Source organism: Protopterus annectens, chromosome 10.part0 (assembly GCF_019279795.1).
Source record: "Protopterus annectens isolate FY-2018-M chromosome 10.part0, PAN1.0, whole genome shotgun sequence".
Lineage (NCBI taxonomy): Eukaryota > Metazoa > Chordata > Ceratodontiformes > Protopteridae > Protopterus > Protopterus annectens.
Window position 1 is genome coordinate 37,443,207 of NC_056744.1, and position 17,841 is coordinate 37,461,047.

Below are 17,841 nucleotides of genomic sequence, written 5' to 3' on the forward strand. Positions count from 1 at the left end.
TAATGCAAATAAAGGGGAGAGAGGACACCCCTGCCTGATTCCTCTGCTCAAGCAGAAATGATCAGAAAGGATCCTGCCCACTTTAATTTTCACCTCCAATCCCTCATATATCCTACTAATCAAACTTATAATTTTATCAGGGAATGCAAATGCTTCCATTGCTCTGCTCACAAAGTCCCAGCTTACTCTGTCAAATGCTTTCTCTGCATCAAGATCCATCAACAACAGTGGTATTTTGTTATATTCTGTTGCGCTCTGGATCACCAGTGGTCTGTTAATGTTATCAAATGTTTGCCTCCCCTCCATAAAACCACATCGATCCATATCTATCAATTTTGGCATGACGTTTGCCATTCTTTTAGCCATAAACACTTTATAATTATGGTTTAGTATTGAGGTGGGCCTGTATGACGCTGGATCTGATGTATCTTTACCCTCTTCAGGTATTACAGCTACCACCATTTTATTTATTTATTTTACATGTGTTTACTGGGAAAGTCCGACTGGACACAGATCCATTTTCAGCGGAGGCCTCGGGAGAAAAGCTCCAGAAAAAAAAAGCATACAATACACAAATCAGACATTAAGAGATCAACTAGGTTTATACAATGAAGAGAAGTTGTAACACAACACAATGCTATGGGATACGATATAGTACACAAGATGTGAAACAATAGCAGTTAGTTCATAGTAAGAATGTTGAGCATTACCAAACTTCTCCTCTTAAAATACTGTTAAAAAAAGCCTTCCAGGTCTTTATCAGTTTTTTTCTCTCCTAGCTTACAACTTCCACAGAAATACAATCTATTCCTGGGGACTTTCCTGTAGATTGGTTATATATCACCATTTTTATCTCATCTCCTCCTATCCTAACTGTTACTGTTTGAGCCACTTCTTCCTCTAACCATGACATATTTAATTCTTCCATAAACATTTCCATCTGTACCTTTCTTTGAATTCCATATTTCTTTGTTTTATGCAGGCTTTCATAGGATTTCCAAAATATTTCTAATGCTTCCAGAGGATCCCTTGTTATCTTAACTGTTAGAGGTTCCCTAAGCTTGGTGACAGTCTGTTTTACTTTCTGTTGCCTGAGTCACTGTACTAAAGTTTTTTGCGCTCTAGAGTTGTTATAAAAAAAACAGTTGTTTAACTGCAATCTTTCTAAACTCATGCGTATTATTGAGGCAATCCAGTATTTTCTGTTTAGCATTCTGCGGTTGCTCCTCCTCTTGTTCTGTGAGATTCCCCCAATTTTGTAACACTAACATTTGTCAGTCCCTATAAATAGTGTTTGTTACTTGTTAATCGCATCTCCCTTTCTTTTATTTCCACACCATTTTTAAAATCCACTTAAATTTTATCTCACTCCCTAGCTATATTTTCACAAGAAATGTATATCTTCTCTAATAGCTCCTGAATAATTTCTATTACCCATTCCTTAAATTCCTCTCTTTTCAACAGATAGGTGGGGAAAGTGCCAGTGTCTCATTTTTATTTCATTACCCTATGTTTTTATTTTAGCCATTATTGGCACATAATCTGAAATCAAGACCTTCAATTAAATGCACTTGTTCCTGTGAAATGCAAATTCTGTCTAGCATAGCCCAGTTTTTATATTTTGGGGGATAATATGTAAATTCACTCGGAACTCCTAATAATGAATTCACTTCTTCCATGCCAAATATTTTCATAATTTTTTTTAAAAATCTATCCTTTTTTGTTATATTTTCCCTTCTGGGCTCCCCAGACATGTTCACTGTTGCAAATCAAATTCTAGTCTCCACCTATTGAAAGCTGATTATTTCTCCCAGAGTTTTCTTAAGCTCCATTATAGCAGTTTTCTGTGGAATATAAATATATGCCAGTGTAATCCTCCAGCCTTGCCAGTAGCCCCTTAGTACTACAAATATACTATTATTGTCTTTTTATCCTCTTCTATCACTGTTGGAGCTCTTATTGCAAATATAAGTACTCCTCTCTTCCTTTTCCCCAGGTATTCCACTGAAAAACCATCCTGAAAATCTTTGTTTATCAAATTCACCAAGTCCGTCTCCTGCAGAATAGCTATTTGCATGCCATATTTTTTAATACACTTCACTACTACTCCTCCCTTTTTTGTGTTTATCTCTGAAACCATTAACATTTAAAGGCATTACAGAAAGAATCATATTCTTGAAAAATTATTAGTCCCACCTTTTATGTATAACAGCCTTTTTGTTAAATTTCTAGTTCCCGCTTTTGTGTTACATGCATGTGCTGTTTGGCAGGTTATTTTTATACAGTTGTTTCTTGTCATCTCCATTAGAATCTATGTCACATCTTACAGAACTTTTTGTTTTATGGAAACCCCTCAAAAATACTCCAATACCCCTCTAAAACCTATTACATTAATAGCAAACAAAACGGTGTACATCTTCAAATATTGAAGTTTTACTCTCCTAATAGGAGCAAATGTTCCAAACTGATAGCCACACATACAGATTTGAGATTACCCCATGCTAAGACACATGGTACAACCTGTGGTTCTATTAAGTGCTGTCTGTATTTATCTTATCTTTATAGCACTCTCAGCTGGGAAAACACGAGTGCTTTCAGCAAATATTTTCTCTAAGCTATTTCTCTTTATCGGATTGTCTGCTAGAGACATGAAAACCAGACACAAAACTGCCAAACATATCTTTGTTTACTAGAGCAAAAACCTTATAATCAATATTTTTTAATTTACTTGTTTTCTCTTAAAACTTGTTATAGGCCAAGTTAATGGCCTTAACCCAGTCATTCCTCTATGCAAGAATGAGAAAAAGCACCCTAGTTTTTCTTTTGCCATGTTCTTTTAACCAGATTTTTTAACATTGCAGTGCCTACATTTCTTAAAACTGAACAAGGAGAGAGAAGGGAGAATGAAAGAAAAAAAAAAACAACAGGAGCCCCTATTTACATCAGTATCCCATTACATTTAAAAACTGAAAAAATGTTTACCTTATAACATGCAAAAAAAAAAAGCATGCACTTTCAAAGTAGTATTAAGAAAAAAATAGCTTTACATAAAGTTAACTTTCTCCCTCCTCTTCTCCTGTCCTGAGTATTTTTCCAAACATTAATGACAAAGTAGGGCATATGCTTTAGAGTCACCTACAAGTTTTACGAAGTCCAATATTTCTAGATTCTCTTGTCCTATTCCTGTTCATCTCCATTGTCTAAACCCTCTCTCTGTTTCGTTTCCAAAATATTCTCAATTCTTCTAGTCAACTGTTGTAGTTTTTCCCCTCTTTCAAGCATTTTCTGTTGAAACACTGAGAAAGGTTTCACTGGAACAGTCTCTCTGGTTTTTATTACCAGAAGAATAAGAAGCAGAATTGCCTTCCGTTTCACAGCTCACTTTTTGTTGGACAAACTTTTGTGTTTTATCCTTAGCATGGACTTCATTAAAAAATGATTTTGTTCCTCCAGGAAAAAATATTTTGAAGATAGCTGGGTACAGCAGTTTGAATCTCAAACCTGCTTCTTGGCATTCCCCGAATAACAGATGGTGCAGTAGTGCAGCAGTTACATTGTCACCTCACAGCGAAAGGTTCCCTGGTTCGATTCTTGGCTGGAGTTCATTCTGTGTGGAGTCTGCATGTCCTCCCTGCATTCATGTGGGTTTCCTCTGGGTGCTCCAGTTTCCTCCCACATTACAAAGACATGCATCTGGAGCATTACTCCCCAGGCCTCTGCTGAAAATTGGCTTCATTCCAAGTCCGACTTTCTCGGTAAACAAATGTTAAATAAAAATAATAGAATAAATTTACTCCTCTTCTGCCTGGTGTACAATGAGTAGTCATTTTCCACAAAAACTCTGTTGTCTCCCACTTTTAGTACTTTGCTCTTCTGCCACAGTTTTGTCAGAATCAACTCCTTCTGCTGGTAAGACTGCATCTTTATTATTAAGGTCTAGGCTGTTTTCTCATAGCCAGGTTTGGAGCATACACACAATGTGCTTTTTCAATTAACAATTTCTGTTGTGGAATGCCAGTCCAGTTGCTTATTTGTGCTTTCATAAAACTAATAAAGTTTGTTTCTTCTAGCTTCTCGGGTACAGCAGAGTGCTCTGCCTCTAATTCTATTATTTTTTTAAACATCTCTTCTTGTGCAGTCTCATATTCAGCCAGCCTTTTCTTCATTTCAGCCTCTGAGTTCTGTAGTTTTATTACCTTAACTACATATCTGTTTAAAGCTTCTCGATTTTCCCCAGCTTTTTATTGTTTGAGTTGATGTTGATGTTGTTGTTGTTGTATCTTTCAGCTTTTCCCGGTTAGGGGTTGCCACAGTGGAACTCCGGTCCGCTAATGATTGGCAGTAGATTTTTACATACCGAGTTGCCAGCCCTAACACACAACCTTCAACGAAGGTACGCCCATTCACGCATGTCTCCACACAGAAGACACTTTAGCTGAGAATCGAAAAGGACATCTTACTGTGAGGCGACAATGCTACCGCAGCACCACCACCACGGTATTTATACTCCATTAATGTTTAATTTATTTTAATCATGTCTGTGTGCAGTTGCCTTATACTTTCCTCTACGTTAGTGGAAGTTATGTCTGGAGCTGCACTGCTTTTTGCTGAACAGCTGCAGTACTTTTCTCAGTCAGTGTTTTGTCACCTTTTGTACCAGATTTTCCTTCAGGTCCTCTGTATTTCTATTTTCCTTCATCTATGCAGTGCACTTACTAACTGGTTACTGAATTTTACCCAGAAATCCAGGTCCACTGGCTTTCTCTGCTAAGTTTCCGTTTTTACACTAGGAGAGCTTGAATTAAGGTGTTACTCAATATGCAGCCATCTTGGAAGTCCTCCCGAAAGATACTACTACACATTTCTTGGCATTAAGTTTTAGGCCATGGCTCCAGCACCAGTTCTTTCTCTGTGTCAGCCCTTCCTGGAGACATATGTGTCAGCAGGCGATTCAATGAGAGCACTTAATTTGTAATCATCTGCAAATTTAGTTAGCCAGAGGCCAATGACATTGGCGTTGACTTCAGAGAAGTAAATGCCTAAAAGGAGCAGTCCCAGGACCAATCCCTGAGGGACTCCGCTTATGACTATCCTCTTTGTAGAGGTGGACTCCCCAATTCTAACTTCCTGGGTCCTGTCATAGAGCCAGCTGGCTATCCATCGGGTGACATAAGGGTTTGTACCTAACCTCTTAAGCTCATCAACAATACCCAAGTGGGGTATCATATCAAATGCATTGGCCAGGTCAAGCTAGGTAGTGTGAACCATTCTGCCATCATCTGTTGCTTTGGTGACCCCCTCAAAGTCCACCAGGTTCAGTAAGTATAACCTGCCTTGATGAAACCAAATTGGGTTGGGTCTAGTGTCTGGAGATTTCCTATGTCATTATTGATCACTTCCATTATAATTCTTTCCATGAATTTGCATGAGAGACAAGTGAGACTTATGGGTCTGTAGTTTTCAGGGTCTGTAGACAGCCCACCTTTATGCAGATGGGTGACTGTTGCTGTTTTCCATTCATGAGGCTACAGTTAAATAGCAATTCCAGAGGGCCTGATAGATCATGTTTCATGTTATTTAGAAGGCATCCTGGGATATTGTCTTGGCCCATGGAGTGAAAGTACTGTGCACTGTACACAATAGGACATAGATTCTGTTTTGTTAAACAAAATCATCTGTAAAAGTAAAGTAAAGCTTGCTTTAAAATATAATGGTTATTCTAATGAAAAATTGAAAAACAGCTAAATAATGACATTTCTGAGTCTATGTGTGAATGAGTATTAAATGAAAAGGACTTGGTGATATCACACACCAGTATTTCTAAGGTACCACTTAACAAATATCACTGTCAGTAACTTCTGACAGACTGCTGCAGTTGCACTTTTTTGTATAAATGTTAATACGTATGGAGGAAAATACATCATTATAACCCTCTGAAAACTGGCTTTTTCTGAAGATGATCTAAGGAAACTAAGCAAATGGCTCCAAGTCTTGCGGGGTGTGGGGGGGGGGGGTCAGTAAGGAAGAACAGTGAGCTCATTCAGCCTGCAGGGTACAGGAGAGGAGTCAGGAACTAAAGAAGGATAATAGAGTAAATGCTATACTGAAAGCATATTACTTTTTTTTTCCCTGTGGAGTGATAAGATACTGTATTGATTAGCGTAGCACATGAAGCAGATGACTACTACTAAGCTATAAAATTCATTGATAGTTACTTACTGGGGTAGGATAATGTGAAAATAGTATCAAAATGGCAACAGTCATATTTAAAAGAAAATGTGAAATTAAAACAAGGCATGTGTGTTACACAATCTTTCAGTACTGCATATTAAAAAAAATATCTTTAAATGAAGGTCAATAAACAAATATTCAAATGCAAAGTAAATTTAAGACTGGTTAGAGAGGGATGGAAGTGTGTGTGTGTGTGTCTGCCATCCATTCACCCATCTGTGGAAGTCAGAATGGTGACGGAATTAAAACACCATGAGCAACACCTTCCGAGTGGTCAGAAGTCAGGCAAAAAGACAAGGATGAACACTTCTGCCATAGCATATGCAGCAAGCTAGTTGATAATGTAGAAGCACACTGCTGCATATTCTTTCTGGCACTTTAGGGACTGTAGTGTGCTTACTGACTGGAAGAGAAGGAAAAAGATGTAGGGCAAAGATAAAAATCCAGTTCTGCACACAAGATGGCCTCTTCTTTCTCAGCTCCTGTACCTTGCCAACAAGCTTCAGCTGCTGAGATGGGCGAATTAAAGAGTATTTGGAAGACACCTGGCTAGATGGTTGGAAACCATGACTGTTCTTTCAGCACTTTGCCCACAAACTGTTGAATAACTTATCACTTATACTAGCTACAACCAATGCTATTACCCTATAATTACAACTCGCCACTACATGTAAACTAATCTGTAACAATTATGCAAATCTGTGGAGTTTTTTTCCATGGGCCTCCACTGATAAGGGGCCTTTTATGGCCCAGTTGGACTATCCCAGCAATCAAATGTCAATAAATAAAATAATAAAAAAATGCATCATCCAGAGTGGGCTCAGTGTTAATCTGTCCTACTTTACTGGTGTCAAGCTACAGAATGCCATCTAAAACAAACAGTGAACAAAACGGGACAAAGGTTTAACTGATAACACAGCAAAGCATAAAAGAGCATTGAGACACCAAGGGACCTCATTTATTTCAGAATCACAAAATTTAAATCTGCTGTCAATTTTAGTCATATACATGTGCCCATTAGCAAATCTACTGCGTCTAGTACTGGGGACCAAACATTAGAATAGCCAATTACATCAATGCCTTTGCTCAAACAGCTGCTGTGAAAGGTTCTCTTATTTATACATGGTAGATGAGAAATCATTTATTTGATTCTTGAAAGTGCAACCATCACAAATCTCAAAGCACTGACTGTCCTAAAAACAGGGCAATGGCACTAATTGTTTATTAGCAAACACACAGGCAACCTCTTGTTCACCCCATGACACAGAGTTCCTCATACTACCATTCAAACTATGTTTAATATGCTCTGGAATTTGACGCACCTTTTCAGTTCTTTTTCTACAACACTGCCATTATGAATTTTCAACTCATCACCACTACCACTGGTATTATCAATTTTCAACTCATCACAGGGAAAACAGTTCTTTTTATAAGCAGTTTGAATTGTCCTAATCAAAACTAAGTCTGACAGCTTGATCCTCCAACATCTAGTAAAATTACCTCTCATGTGAATTACAACAGACTAGCCAGCTTTGCTTTGAAATCAGCTTGCTAATCTAACCAGACAGAAAGATCTGAGAATATACCACAGCCCACCTTACTCTAGGGGAATAACCACCATTTGCAACATGAACAGAACATTGTTGCTGTACAGACCTAGGCTCAGCAAAAGAAAAATGCATCTAAATAAATATGTATTTTAAAGGTACTTTTTATTAAAGTTTCGTAGAACTAAGGTTGGAAGGTATGCAACAAATGTAGGGGAAGGTAAGAAACAGTTAAAGTCTAGTCCCAACATAATGTACTGATTAAAAACAAAATCAGGGTACTTCCTGCAGGCTGCTGACCTGGGTTAAAAAAAAAGTGAAGCTGTCATATGATATTAGAGCTAACAAAAGTGTCCATAATCTAGAAACACTGGATGTACTGCACATGTCTACGTGGCTATATGGTTTACATCTAGAAGAGATCAGAAACAGGAAGTAGTATACATTCAAGAATGGAATTAAAAAAAAAAAAACTTAAATGTTATCTAAAAAGTAAGAGTTTTAGTAAAAGGTATAAATATCAGAACTCAGAAAGATGCTTAAATAAAAACAGAAAATTCATTGTCTTTTTTAAAATGATTTAATACTGTACACCATAATACAATTTCTCTGTGAATGGAGTAAGAACATAGTTAAACACTCAGCACTAACAACTGTAAATTCTAAATGTCTAAACAGACTTCAGGATTCTGAAACGTCATCTGCATGTAAATACGCCGGGAGAGTTCAGGTCCAACCCTCTTTGAAGTCGATGTCACTCCTTCACCTCGTCGAACAAGTATGTCAGAAAGCAGATTCTGTTTTTCTTGCTCCGAGCTGCACTTGTTATATGCCTAGTCTCACCAAAAACAAACAAAATCATTGTCACAGCAAGAAACCTAATATGTCAGTAGTACATAAAGTACAGTTGTGTACACTTACCATAAATGTAGATGTTCGAGTGTATTCACTGTTGCAGTCATCACATTTGGGTTATCTGCCTGCAGGTAGCCCTCAGCCAGCCTGAATACCAGAGTCTTGGGATTTCTGCATCAGATGCTGTTGCTTCTTCCATGACGTCAGGGGTATAAAACATGCAGCCGACGCCATTACATCAGTTTTTCTTGCCCCAGATGTTAGGTGCCCCCAAAATAGGAAGCAATTATATGGTGTGGAACACCCCAAGCAAAAATAAGATATGCCAAATCAAAAAGGATAGGTGAAAGCAAAGACAATCAGGGGGCTGGAGGAAGGGTAACCAGGACTGCAACAGTGGATACACTCGAACATCTACATTTATGGTAAGTGTACACAACTGTACTATGTTCTTCGTGTTTCACTGTTGCAGTCATCACATTTGGGGTGATTCCCAAAGCTAAGGAAGGGTGGAGGTAGATTAAGAAGCATTAGGACTGGCAATCAGGCCCTGTAAGAGTGCTGTGGCAAATCCAGCTCTGGATTTAGAAAAGATAGGCAAGTGGTAATGCTTGGTGAAAGTGTGTACAGAGCTCCAGGTTGCAGCTTCCAGGATGTCCCTGGTAGGGACTCCTCTGAGAAATGCAGTACAGGTAGATGAAGCCCTAGTGGAATGTGTTCTTATCCTATGTGGGGTAGGTTTTCCATGGTGCTTGTAGCAGAAATGGATGCAGTGTGCTATCCATTTAGATACAGTTTGCTTTGAAATGGCCTTCCCCTCTGCCCCTGCAGCAAAGCTGACTAGCAGCTGGTCAGATTTTCTGAGAGGCTTAGTCCTGTCCAAATAGAATCTAAGCTGTCTGTGCATGTCTAGAGAATACAGTATCCTTTCCCCTTTATTTTGAGGATTAGGGAAAAAAGTAGGCAAATTAATGCACTGGTTTAAAGCCACACTAGACACCACCTTGGGCATAAAAGATGGGTTTGTCCTGAGGGAAATCCTGTCTGCATGGAAGATAATGAAGGGTTCCACTGCCACAAGGGCCTGCAGTTCAGACACCCTTCTTGCTGAAGTGATGGCTAGAAGTAAAGCTGTTTTCCATGAGAGGAATTTCAACTCGGCTGTAGCAGCCGATTCAAAGGGGGGAAGTGTAAGTTTTTCCAATACAAAGTTAAGGTCCCAGGCTGGAGTGGGAGCTCTCCTGGGGGAGGTCTTAAATTTTTGGCCCCTCTAAGGAACTGTTTTACCAGAGGATGAGAGAAGAGGGGTGGCTCAGTATTATAATAAGCTGAAATGGCAGAGGCATGAATCTTAATTGAAGAGAAGAACAGGCCCTTATGGAGCATTTCTGTTAAGTAATCTAGTATATGAGGTAAGCTGGACACAGTTGTGCCCATCCCTTGAGACTGGCTCCAGGAACACTATCTTTTCCACTTTTCTGAATAGGATTTTCTAATACTAGGCCTCCTTGCCTCAAGAATGACATCCAGCACCTACTTACTGAGGGTTGCTAGAGGTGAGCTCAGGGGATTAGCCAAGCTGCAAGGTTCAGGGTCTGAAGCAGAGGGTGCAGAATTTTGCCCCCTTGCTGGGACAGCAGGGAATGGGTCTGAGGCAGGTGCCATGGTTGTAGCACTGTCAGACTGCACAAATAAGGATACCAGTGCTGGCATGGCCAGTCTGGTACAATCAGGATCGTCCTTGGCTTGTCCTGTTTGATCTTTAGTAGAACCTTCGAGAGGAGAGGCAGAGGGGGAAAGGCATAGACTTAGAGGCTTTCCCAGGAAAAGGACAGGGCATCCACCTTCCAAGCTTGGCTGTGGGGAGTTCTGGTGCATTAGTTTTTCAACTGATATTTCTGAGGGGAAGCAAACAGGTTCACCTCTGGTGTCCCCCATCTGTTTCCCAAAAAAAGCTTGAATATTTTGGGCTCCAGTTTCCATTCGTGTGGGTTCATGAGATTTCTGCTTAGGTCTGCCAGTGAATTTAGTTTGTCTGGCAGGAATTGAGCTTGTAGGTGCAGTTGGTTGTTCAAGGCTGTGTTCCACAGAGCCATGGCTCGTCTGCAGAGTGGGTAGGAATGTGTTCCCCCCTGCTTGTTTATGTACCACATAACTGTGGTGTTGTCTCTCTTTACCAATAGTTGTCCTGGAAGAATAAGGCCTTTGAAGACTGTTAGAGCATTCTGTGCAGCTAACATTTCTTTTTGATTGATATGCAGGTGCATCTGCTTTGGGTTCTATTTGCCCTGAATGTACTGCCCTGCCATGTGAGCCCCCCATGTGTAGTCTGATGCATCTGCTGTTAGGGTTTGGGCGGCAGGGGGTAGAGTGAAAGAGAGTCCCTTGTTGTGGGTGCAGGCCTCTGCCCACCCAAGGAACTCTGCCCTTAGACACGGAATGATAAGAATTATTGTTTCCAGGTCCTGAGAATGTTGACACCATAGACCTTTTAGATACCATTGAAGTTTCCTCTTATGCAGTCTTACATATGGAATTAACAGAATGCAAGAGGCCATGAACCCCAGAACTTGCAGTATTTTCCTTGCACATAGCTGGGTTTTTGTGGTCAGTAGGTTGAAGTAAGTTGTCAAATAAATTTGTTTCTCTGGAGTGAGGAATGCCATCTGGGAAGTTGTGTTCAAGATTGCTCCCAGGAATACAATCTGTTGGCAGGGTACTAGGTGTGATTTCTTTTAGTTGATGGTGTACCCCAGTGAAGTAAGAAGTCTCTTTACAAATACCAGGTGCTGTAGTAGCAAGTCCTGACTTTCCGCTTGAATCAGGAAATCATCCAAGTATGGGTAAATCTGAATACTTCTCTGCCTGCAAAAAGCAATGGCTGGAGCTAGGCACTTTGTGAATACCCTGGGTGCATAGAGCCTGCCCTGAAGCAGAGGTATTTCCTGCAAGATTCCCTTATGGGGATGTGCAGATAAGCTTCTTTTAAGTCTAGGGTTGCCAGCTAGGCATCCTCTTGGCTAACATAGAAAGCAGCTGTTAGAGAGTTAGCATTTTGAATTTTGGAACGACCAGAAAGGTGTTGAGAATAGATAAATCCAAGATAGGACGCCAGGAGTTTTGTTTTCTGGGAACCAGGGACAGTCTTGAATAAAAGCCTTGTTCCCTCTGTTCTGCTGGGACAGGTTGAATAGCCTTGATGCTGAGGAGAGAAAGTACTTGCTTTTGGGCCTCCACCTACTGGTTTTGGGGGGAGGTCTGGCCATCCAGTTAGGGTTGGGAGTGAGTGGAAGTGGAATCTGTATCCTAGGGAAACAATGTTTAAAACCCATTTGTCTTGGGTAATGTATTCCCAGTTTTTTGCATGCAAGGCGAGTTTACCTCCTAGAGGTGCAAGTACTTGAGTAAGGCTTGGGGGAGTTAAGGATAAGTCATTGTGCAAGTTTACCATAGGGGGTTGGCTTACTACTCCCTGTTTTGAACGTGGGAGCACCCCACTGCTTAGATCTGTGCATAACCTGAGACTGAAGTCTTGGGGGGTCTGCTGCCCCTGGGTTGGACTGAGAAGGCCTGGAAGGGACTGGAAAGGACCAGTTCTTTAAAGGTCAATGCCTACTGGATCTAGGTGGCTGTACTTGTAAGAAATCCTTAACAGTTTGCATAGATTTAGCTTTCTCCTCCATCCTTTTGAGAACTTCTTCTGCTTTATTGCCATATAGGCACTCCTGGTTTAAGGGTGCATCCAGTAATTTTGCTTTGACATGATCTGGCAAGTTTTGTTCCTTAAGCCAAGCATGCCTTATAAGAACAGACCCAGTGACAGCAGCCCTACAAGATGCTTCTAAAGCATCAAAACCACACTGCAAAATAGCTTTACCAACTTGGTCAGCAGAATACATTAACTCTTGTAAATCTTTGTGTTCTGCACAGTCAGAAATCAACATAATTTTCTGTTTAATTAACCCTATAATATGCTGCTGATACTTTAACATATGAAACTGGCAATTTAAAGCCCTAATGGCCAGAGTAGCAGAAGTGTATACCTTCTTACTCCATCTGTCTAAAGCCCTAAAATCCCTGTCAGAAGGGGTAGGATTCTTGGCCGTAGTAGCCTTAATGCCTTTTGGTCCTTGGGAAATGGTCTTTGGATCTGCAGTAGGATTCTTGAAAAGGAATTTGTGAGAGTCAGGTACTCTATAGTACCTGTCAGGTTTCCTGGGAGCTGGAGGCCAAGTATCCGGGGTAAGGCTGGATTCCAAGAAAACGTCATCTACAATCTCCAGAACAGGATGGATAGCTAGAGGCCTGTGCTGAGGCAGGTTTAAAAATTCCCTGAGTCTCTTTTTCGACTGAGAGTAATCCTGGCTTTCCCAGCGGAAATGGTCCCTAAGGGTAAGCAGGGTTTCACCAAAAGAAAAATCTTCTGGCAGAGAAGCAGAGGGAATGGAATCCTCTGCATCAGAATCCGCATAGGTAGATAAGGGTATGTCCTGGTAGTCAGAAGGAACAGAGATATCAGATTCCTGATCAGGAAAATCAGATCTGATATTGTTAATCCTCGTTCATTCCTTACGCATGGGTATCGGTTCCGACCTTGGAACCGAGCCAGCCATTTTCCAAGCTCGCTTCAGCTTCACACTCTCGAGCTAATCTCTAACCCACAATTCCCCTCTCCCTGTTACCTCAGATTTTGTTTGCCGCGTTGCCATTCGGTCGTGTCAAGCTGCTTCTCTTGAGCTAAGTACAGTTATTTGTTGTTTAATAGTCATTCTTTTTACTTTTCTGTCAGGAAAGTTTCTTTTTCATTATCTCTTACCCTATCGCATCTAGCGACCATATTTTCTTCAGGTTTGTCTTCTCTTTTCTCTACCTTTTTACCTCAAGGTATTCTCCCCTTACCATCATTGGTAATCTTTCCCTTTTCTCATACCTTCGGGTATTCTTTTGTACCATTGCTGGTACCCCTTTCTGCTATCTAATTTGTTATTATGGCAGATAAGAAAGGTAGTCCGGGGTTTAAACGGTGTTCTGATTGCGGACACAAACTACCTACTTCTGATGCACACTCTTTGTGCGTTTATTGTTTGGGGGCGTCCCACTTATCTGTTGACTCGCACTGTACTATCTGTGAAAACTTTTCAAATAGAACTTTGTTAGAAAGGAAAAACAAGCTGTTGCTGAAGGGACTTCTTAAATCTCCCTTTTCAGAGGCTATTTCTGGGTCGGAGGCCTCAACCCCTCCTAGAGCCCATAAGAAAATCTTGGATGTTCATACTAAGGCTAAATCATTGCCTTTGTCACCGGCTGGGGACTCCCACCAACCAAAACCTAAAAAGGCTAAAGTTTCGGCTCCGGAGCTCACTCAAGTCAGCCCCAGTGCTTTCAGTGCCTAGACCTTTGGCACCAAGGCCTTTGGCTCCATTAGTGATCTCGACTCCGTCTTCTCCAGCAGCCTTCACTGTATTGGCACTGAGGGTCTTCTCGATTCGGACTATTACTACTGTATCGGCACCGACCGTTCAGACCTTGACCACGTCGGCTCCGACATCTTACTCGGAACCGACGCATTTATTGTTGACTCCAGTTTTGTCGGTTCCAGCCACTTCGGCACAGATCCCTGTGTCGGTGCAGACCATTACCTCGGCACCGATGACTTCTTCGGTACAGACACCCGTAGTCCAGTCTCTCTCGGCACTGTTGTTCTCGGAGCGGACTGGTGAGATAGGCACAGAGTTTGCCTCTTCTGTGGACAGGCCTGTTTCTTCCTCAGTCTCTGTGAGGTCCACTAGAAGCCTTTCCGAACACAATGTGTTGTGTCTTGTGTGCTCTTTGCCAGAGGTATTCCACCCCCCAGGAACTATCCTTCCTTGGGAGGTGATCACCCGTCTCCAAGGACCCCTTCTTATTCTCTTCCTTCATTGCCTTTGAAGTCCATGGATATAGTACAGTCTTCCCCTTCTGTGGTTCCCTTTATGGATCTCACTAAGGAACCGCAGTTGCCTTCATGGCAGGAAAGGTTTGCTATGACCCAGGATGTCAGTTGTGACACGCATAGTTTGCTGCTCCACAGCCATCCAGGGACTCCAAGTAGGCAGGCTGAGCCACTTAGGGGAGGGGTGACCCCTGTCTTAGACACTCACTCCTCTTCAGATGGACCAGCCTTCCAACTCATGGAGAAGGCTTTCACTGCTGCTGGCGATAGTGGACTGTCTATACCTCCGCCCTCCTCTGGTACACTGGTTTCACAAGTCGCACCAAGCGGACACCGGGTGCAAGGGCCTCAGGACATATTCCCACAGGAAACCCCTTTTCCGCTGTCTTCCCCAGCTTCTCCCGCTGAGGAAGTCCATTGGAAAAGTTTGTGTAAGAGGAAGCACATAGACTCCACAGAGGAGTCCCTCACTGAAGACACAGATTTTGATGAGGGGGAAGGATCCCCTAGGTCACCCTCTGAGGTATCCTTTGGTGATATCCTCGAAATCCTGAAACAGAGAGGTGACTGACAGTCCCCTAATCTGACCTCTGAGGAATCTGTGTTCCTGCAGGCTTTTCGCGCCCGGCCCCCTACCTCCTGGGTTACTCCACCTGCCGATGATCTTGTCCGGCTTATCGTGCAGCATGCTTGGAAGACTCCTGATACCGTTGAAGCTATTCCCCAGAGGCCAGATAAGATTTTGTCCCCTCCTACTACGGATCCCCATTGGTCAAAAGGTCTTCCTGTGGATGCTTTGGTGGTGGCAGCCACAACAAAAAAGGATCTGGCAGAGGAAGAAAGCCAGACTGTCCATCCGCCTAACAAAGAGTCCCGGGCCCTGGACAGGATAGGGAAGCGCACCTTTGCATCAGTGACCTTTACTATCAGGTCCCTGAATTATATGGCACACTTTACCAGGCTTCAAAGGGATCTGATTTCTGAGCTCTCTGAAACCTTGGCTGGTGCCATGTCTGATGAGGTCCGTGACAAAGTGGCCTCTCAGCTAGCCACCACTGATTCGATATCTAACTCCTCTATGCGACTGATATCTCATGCATCAGAAGGAGCAGCTAGAGCAGCGGGTTCAGCTGCTGTCTTGAGATGGCATGCCTGGATGCGCTTGTGCAATTTCACGGAACCCTTTAAGGCTTCCTTTCTTAACGCTCCCATTGAGGCCTCCTCGTTGTTTGGACCCAAAGTTAAAAGCACACTGGCCAGATGTGAATAGGGCGGTAAGACCCTTTCTGCTTTAGGTGTCCGTTATTCTTCCCCTCAACGTGCTTTCTCCGGAAACAAAAAGAGTGGGAAGATTTGGTTCAAGAAATCTCAGGGTCCTTTCCGCGACACACAGGCCGAGTTCTCCCCTAGAGACAGAGGGGGAAACGTACGAGGAAGATGGTCCTTTCTGGGCAGAGGGGGTCCACGTAACCAGGGTTCCAGGGATTCTTTCTCTGGCCAATCCTACCAGCGCTCCTGAAGAGTGGCCCAACTCATTTCCTCTGGAGGTGGTTGGGGGATGTTTCTCCTTGTACCCTTCTGCCTGGCTAACCATCACCACCGATTCTTGGGTACAAAGGATTATAACCAGAGATTATGATATCCCCTTCGATCTTTGTCCTGTCCATTCAAAAAAACTTCCCGACGTTCCACCCAGTCAAAGGAAAGAAGCAGCATTAGAAATAGAAAAGCTGCTAAGAAAGAGTCCTCCAAATAGTCCCTCCAGACCAGCTAGGATCCGGATTCTACTCAAGACTATTTTTGGTGCCAAAGAAAACTGGGAACTGGAGACCAGTTTTGGATCTCAGTGTATTGAACAAGTTTGTGAGAGTACAAAAATTCCGGATGGTCACAATACAGTCTATCCTCCCGCTTTTGGAAAAAGACGATTGGATGTGCTCGATAGATCTTCAAGATGTGTACTACCACATAAAAGTGGAGAGGCCATCAAGAAGTTTTTTGCGTTTCCATGCAGGAGCCAGTCACTACCAGTTCAGAGTACTGCCCTTCGGACTCTCTACAGCCCCCAGAGTGTTCACAAAGTGTATGGCAGTTGTCACAGCTCACTTGCGACTTCAAGGATTCCAGGTGTTTCCATACCTAGATGACTGGCTCATTTCCGCCCCCCCACCAGACATCTACTGGAAAAAGCCCTGGCATACTCTCTCCTCGCTGCACAAAGGCTAGGCATAACCATAAAATGGCAAAAATCCAATCTCACCCCATCTCAGTCGACAGAGTTCATAGGGGTTATCTCGGACACAAAGAACTGCAGAGCTGCCATTCCAGAGCACAGAATTTTAAGGATAAAGCAACAACTGATTCCAATCCTTTCAAGGGAGAAATCCGCGGCTCACTCGGTTCTACAGCTGTTGGGTTCCATGGCAGCCTCCATCACCATTGTCCCCCTGGCCAGGTTTCACATGAGGCTTCTACAATGGCTACTGCTCACCCAATGGTATCCCTTTCACCATCATTTTCAGCCATGATTCGAGTAACCCACAGGTGCAAACAGGATTTAACCCACAGGTGCAAACAGGATTTAAAATGGTGGATGACACACAATCTGTCACAATGGTCTCGCCCCTTTTCCCCCCAGCAACCCAAAGCCACAGTGACCATGGATGCCTCCCTGATGGGGTGGGGGGGGGTTATGTCAGGGACAGACAGTCCAAGGAACTTGGTCCGAACTGGAGGCCCATCTGCATATAAATGTTCTAGAGCTGAGGGTAGTGCTTCTGGCATTGCAAGCATTCCATCCCCTGCTGCCATCTGAGACAACTGTGATTCAGTTAGACAACATGACGGTGGTCTGGTACATCAACATGCAAGGTGGAACCAAATCTTAACCCCTTTGTCGAGAGGCCATGAGGATATGGCAATGGGCGATAGCTACCAACCATTTTCTTCTAGCAGCGCACATTCCTGGGAGCTCCAACATGATAGCAGACAGACTCAGCAGGTGCATTCTTCAACCTCACGAGTGGTCCCTGAATCCCTTAATAGCGACGGAGATCTTCCACCACTGGGGCCATCCTTGCTGCGACCTCTTTGCATCCCCGACCAACTACAAATGCAGCAACTACTTCGCCCTGATTTCCCCTCCAGGACAGTCACCCAGGGATGCTCTAGTCCACGATTGGCCCTCGGGCCTTCTTTACGCATTCCCACCCTTTCCCCTCATTCCCCAGTTTCTGAAGAAAGCCCGTTGGTTGAAGAGCAAGGTGATCCTCATAG

General features: G+C 42.7%; 1 protein-coding gene across 1 annotated transcript in view; it reads right to left on the reverse strand.

Moving 5' to 3' along the window:
• Positions 1–8,347: 8,347 nt before the first annotated feature.
• The window catches only part of EME1 (essential meiotic structure-specific endonuclease 1), a 258,388-nt gene continuing 248,894 nt past the window's right edge, over positions 8,348–17,841 (reverse strand). Inside the window, exon 9 of the mRNA XM_044084995.1 lies at positions 8,348–8,611. Within this exon, the coding sequence (XP_043940930.1) occupies positions 8,441–8,611 (171 nt within the window). The 3' untranslated portion in view covers positions 8,348–8,440. The remainder of the gene's footprint in view (positions 8,612–17,841) is intronic.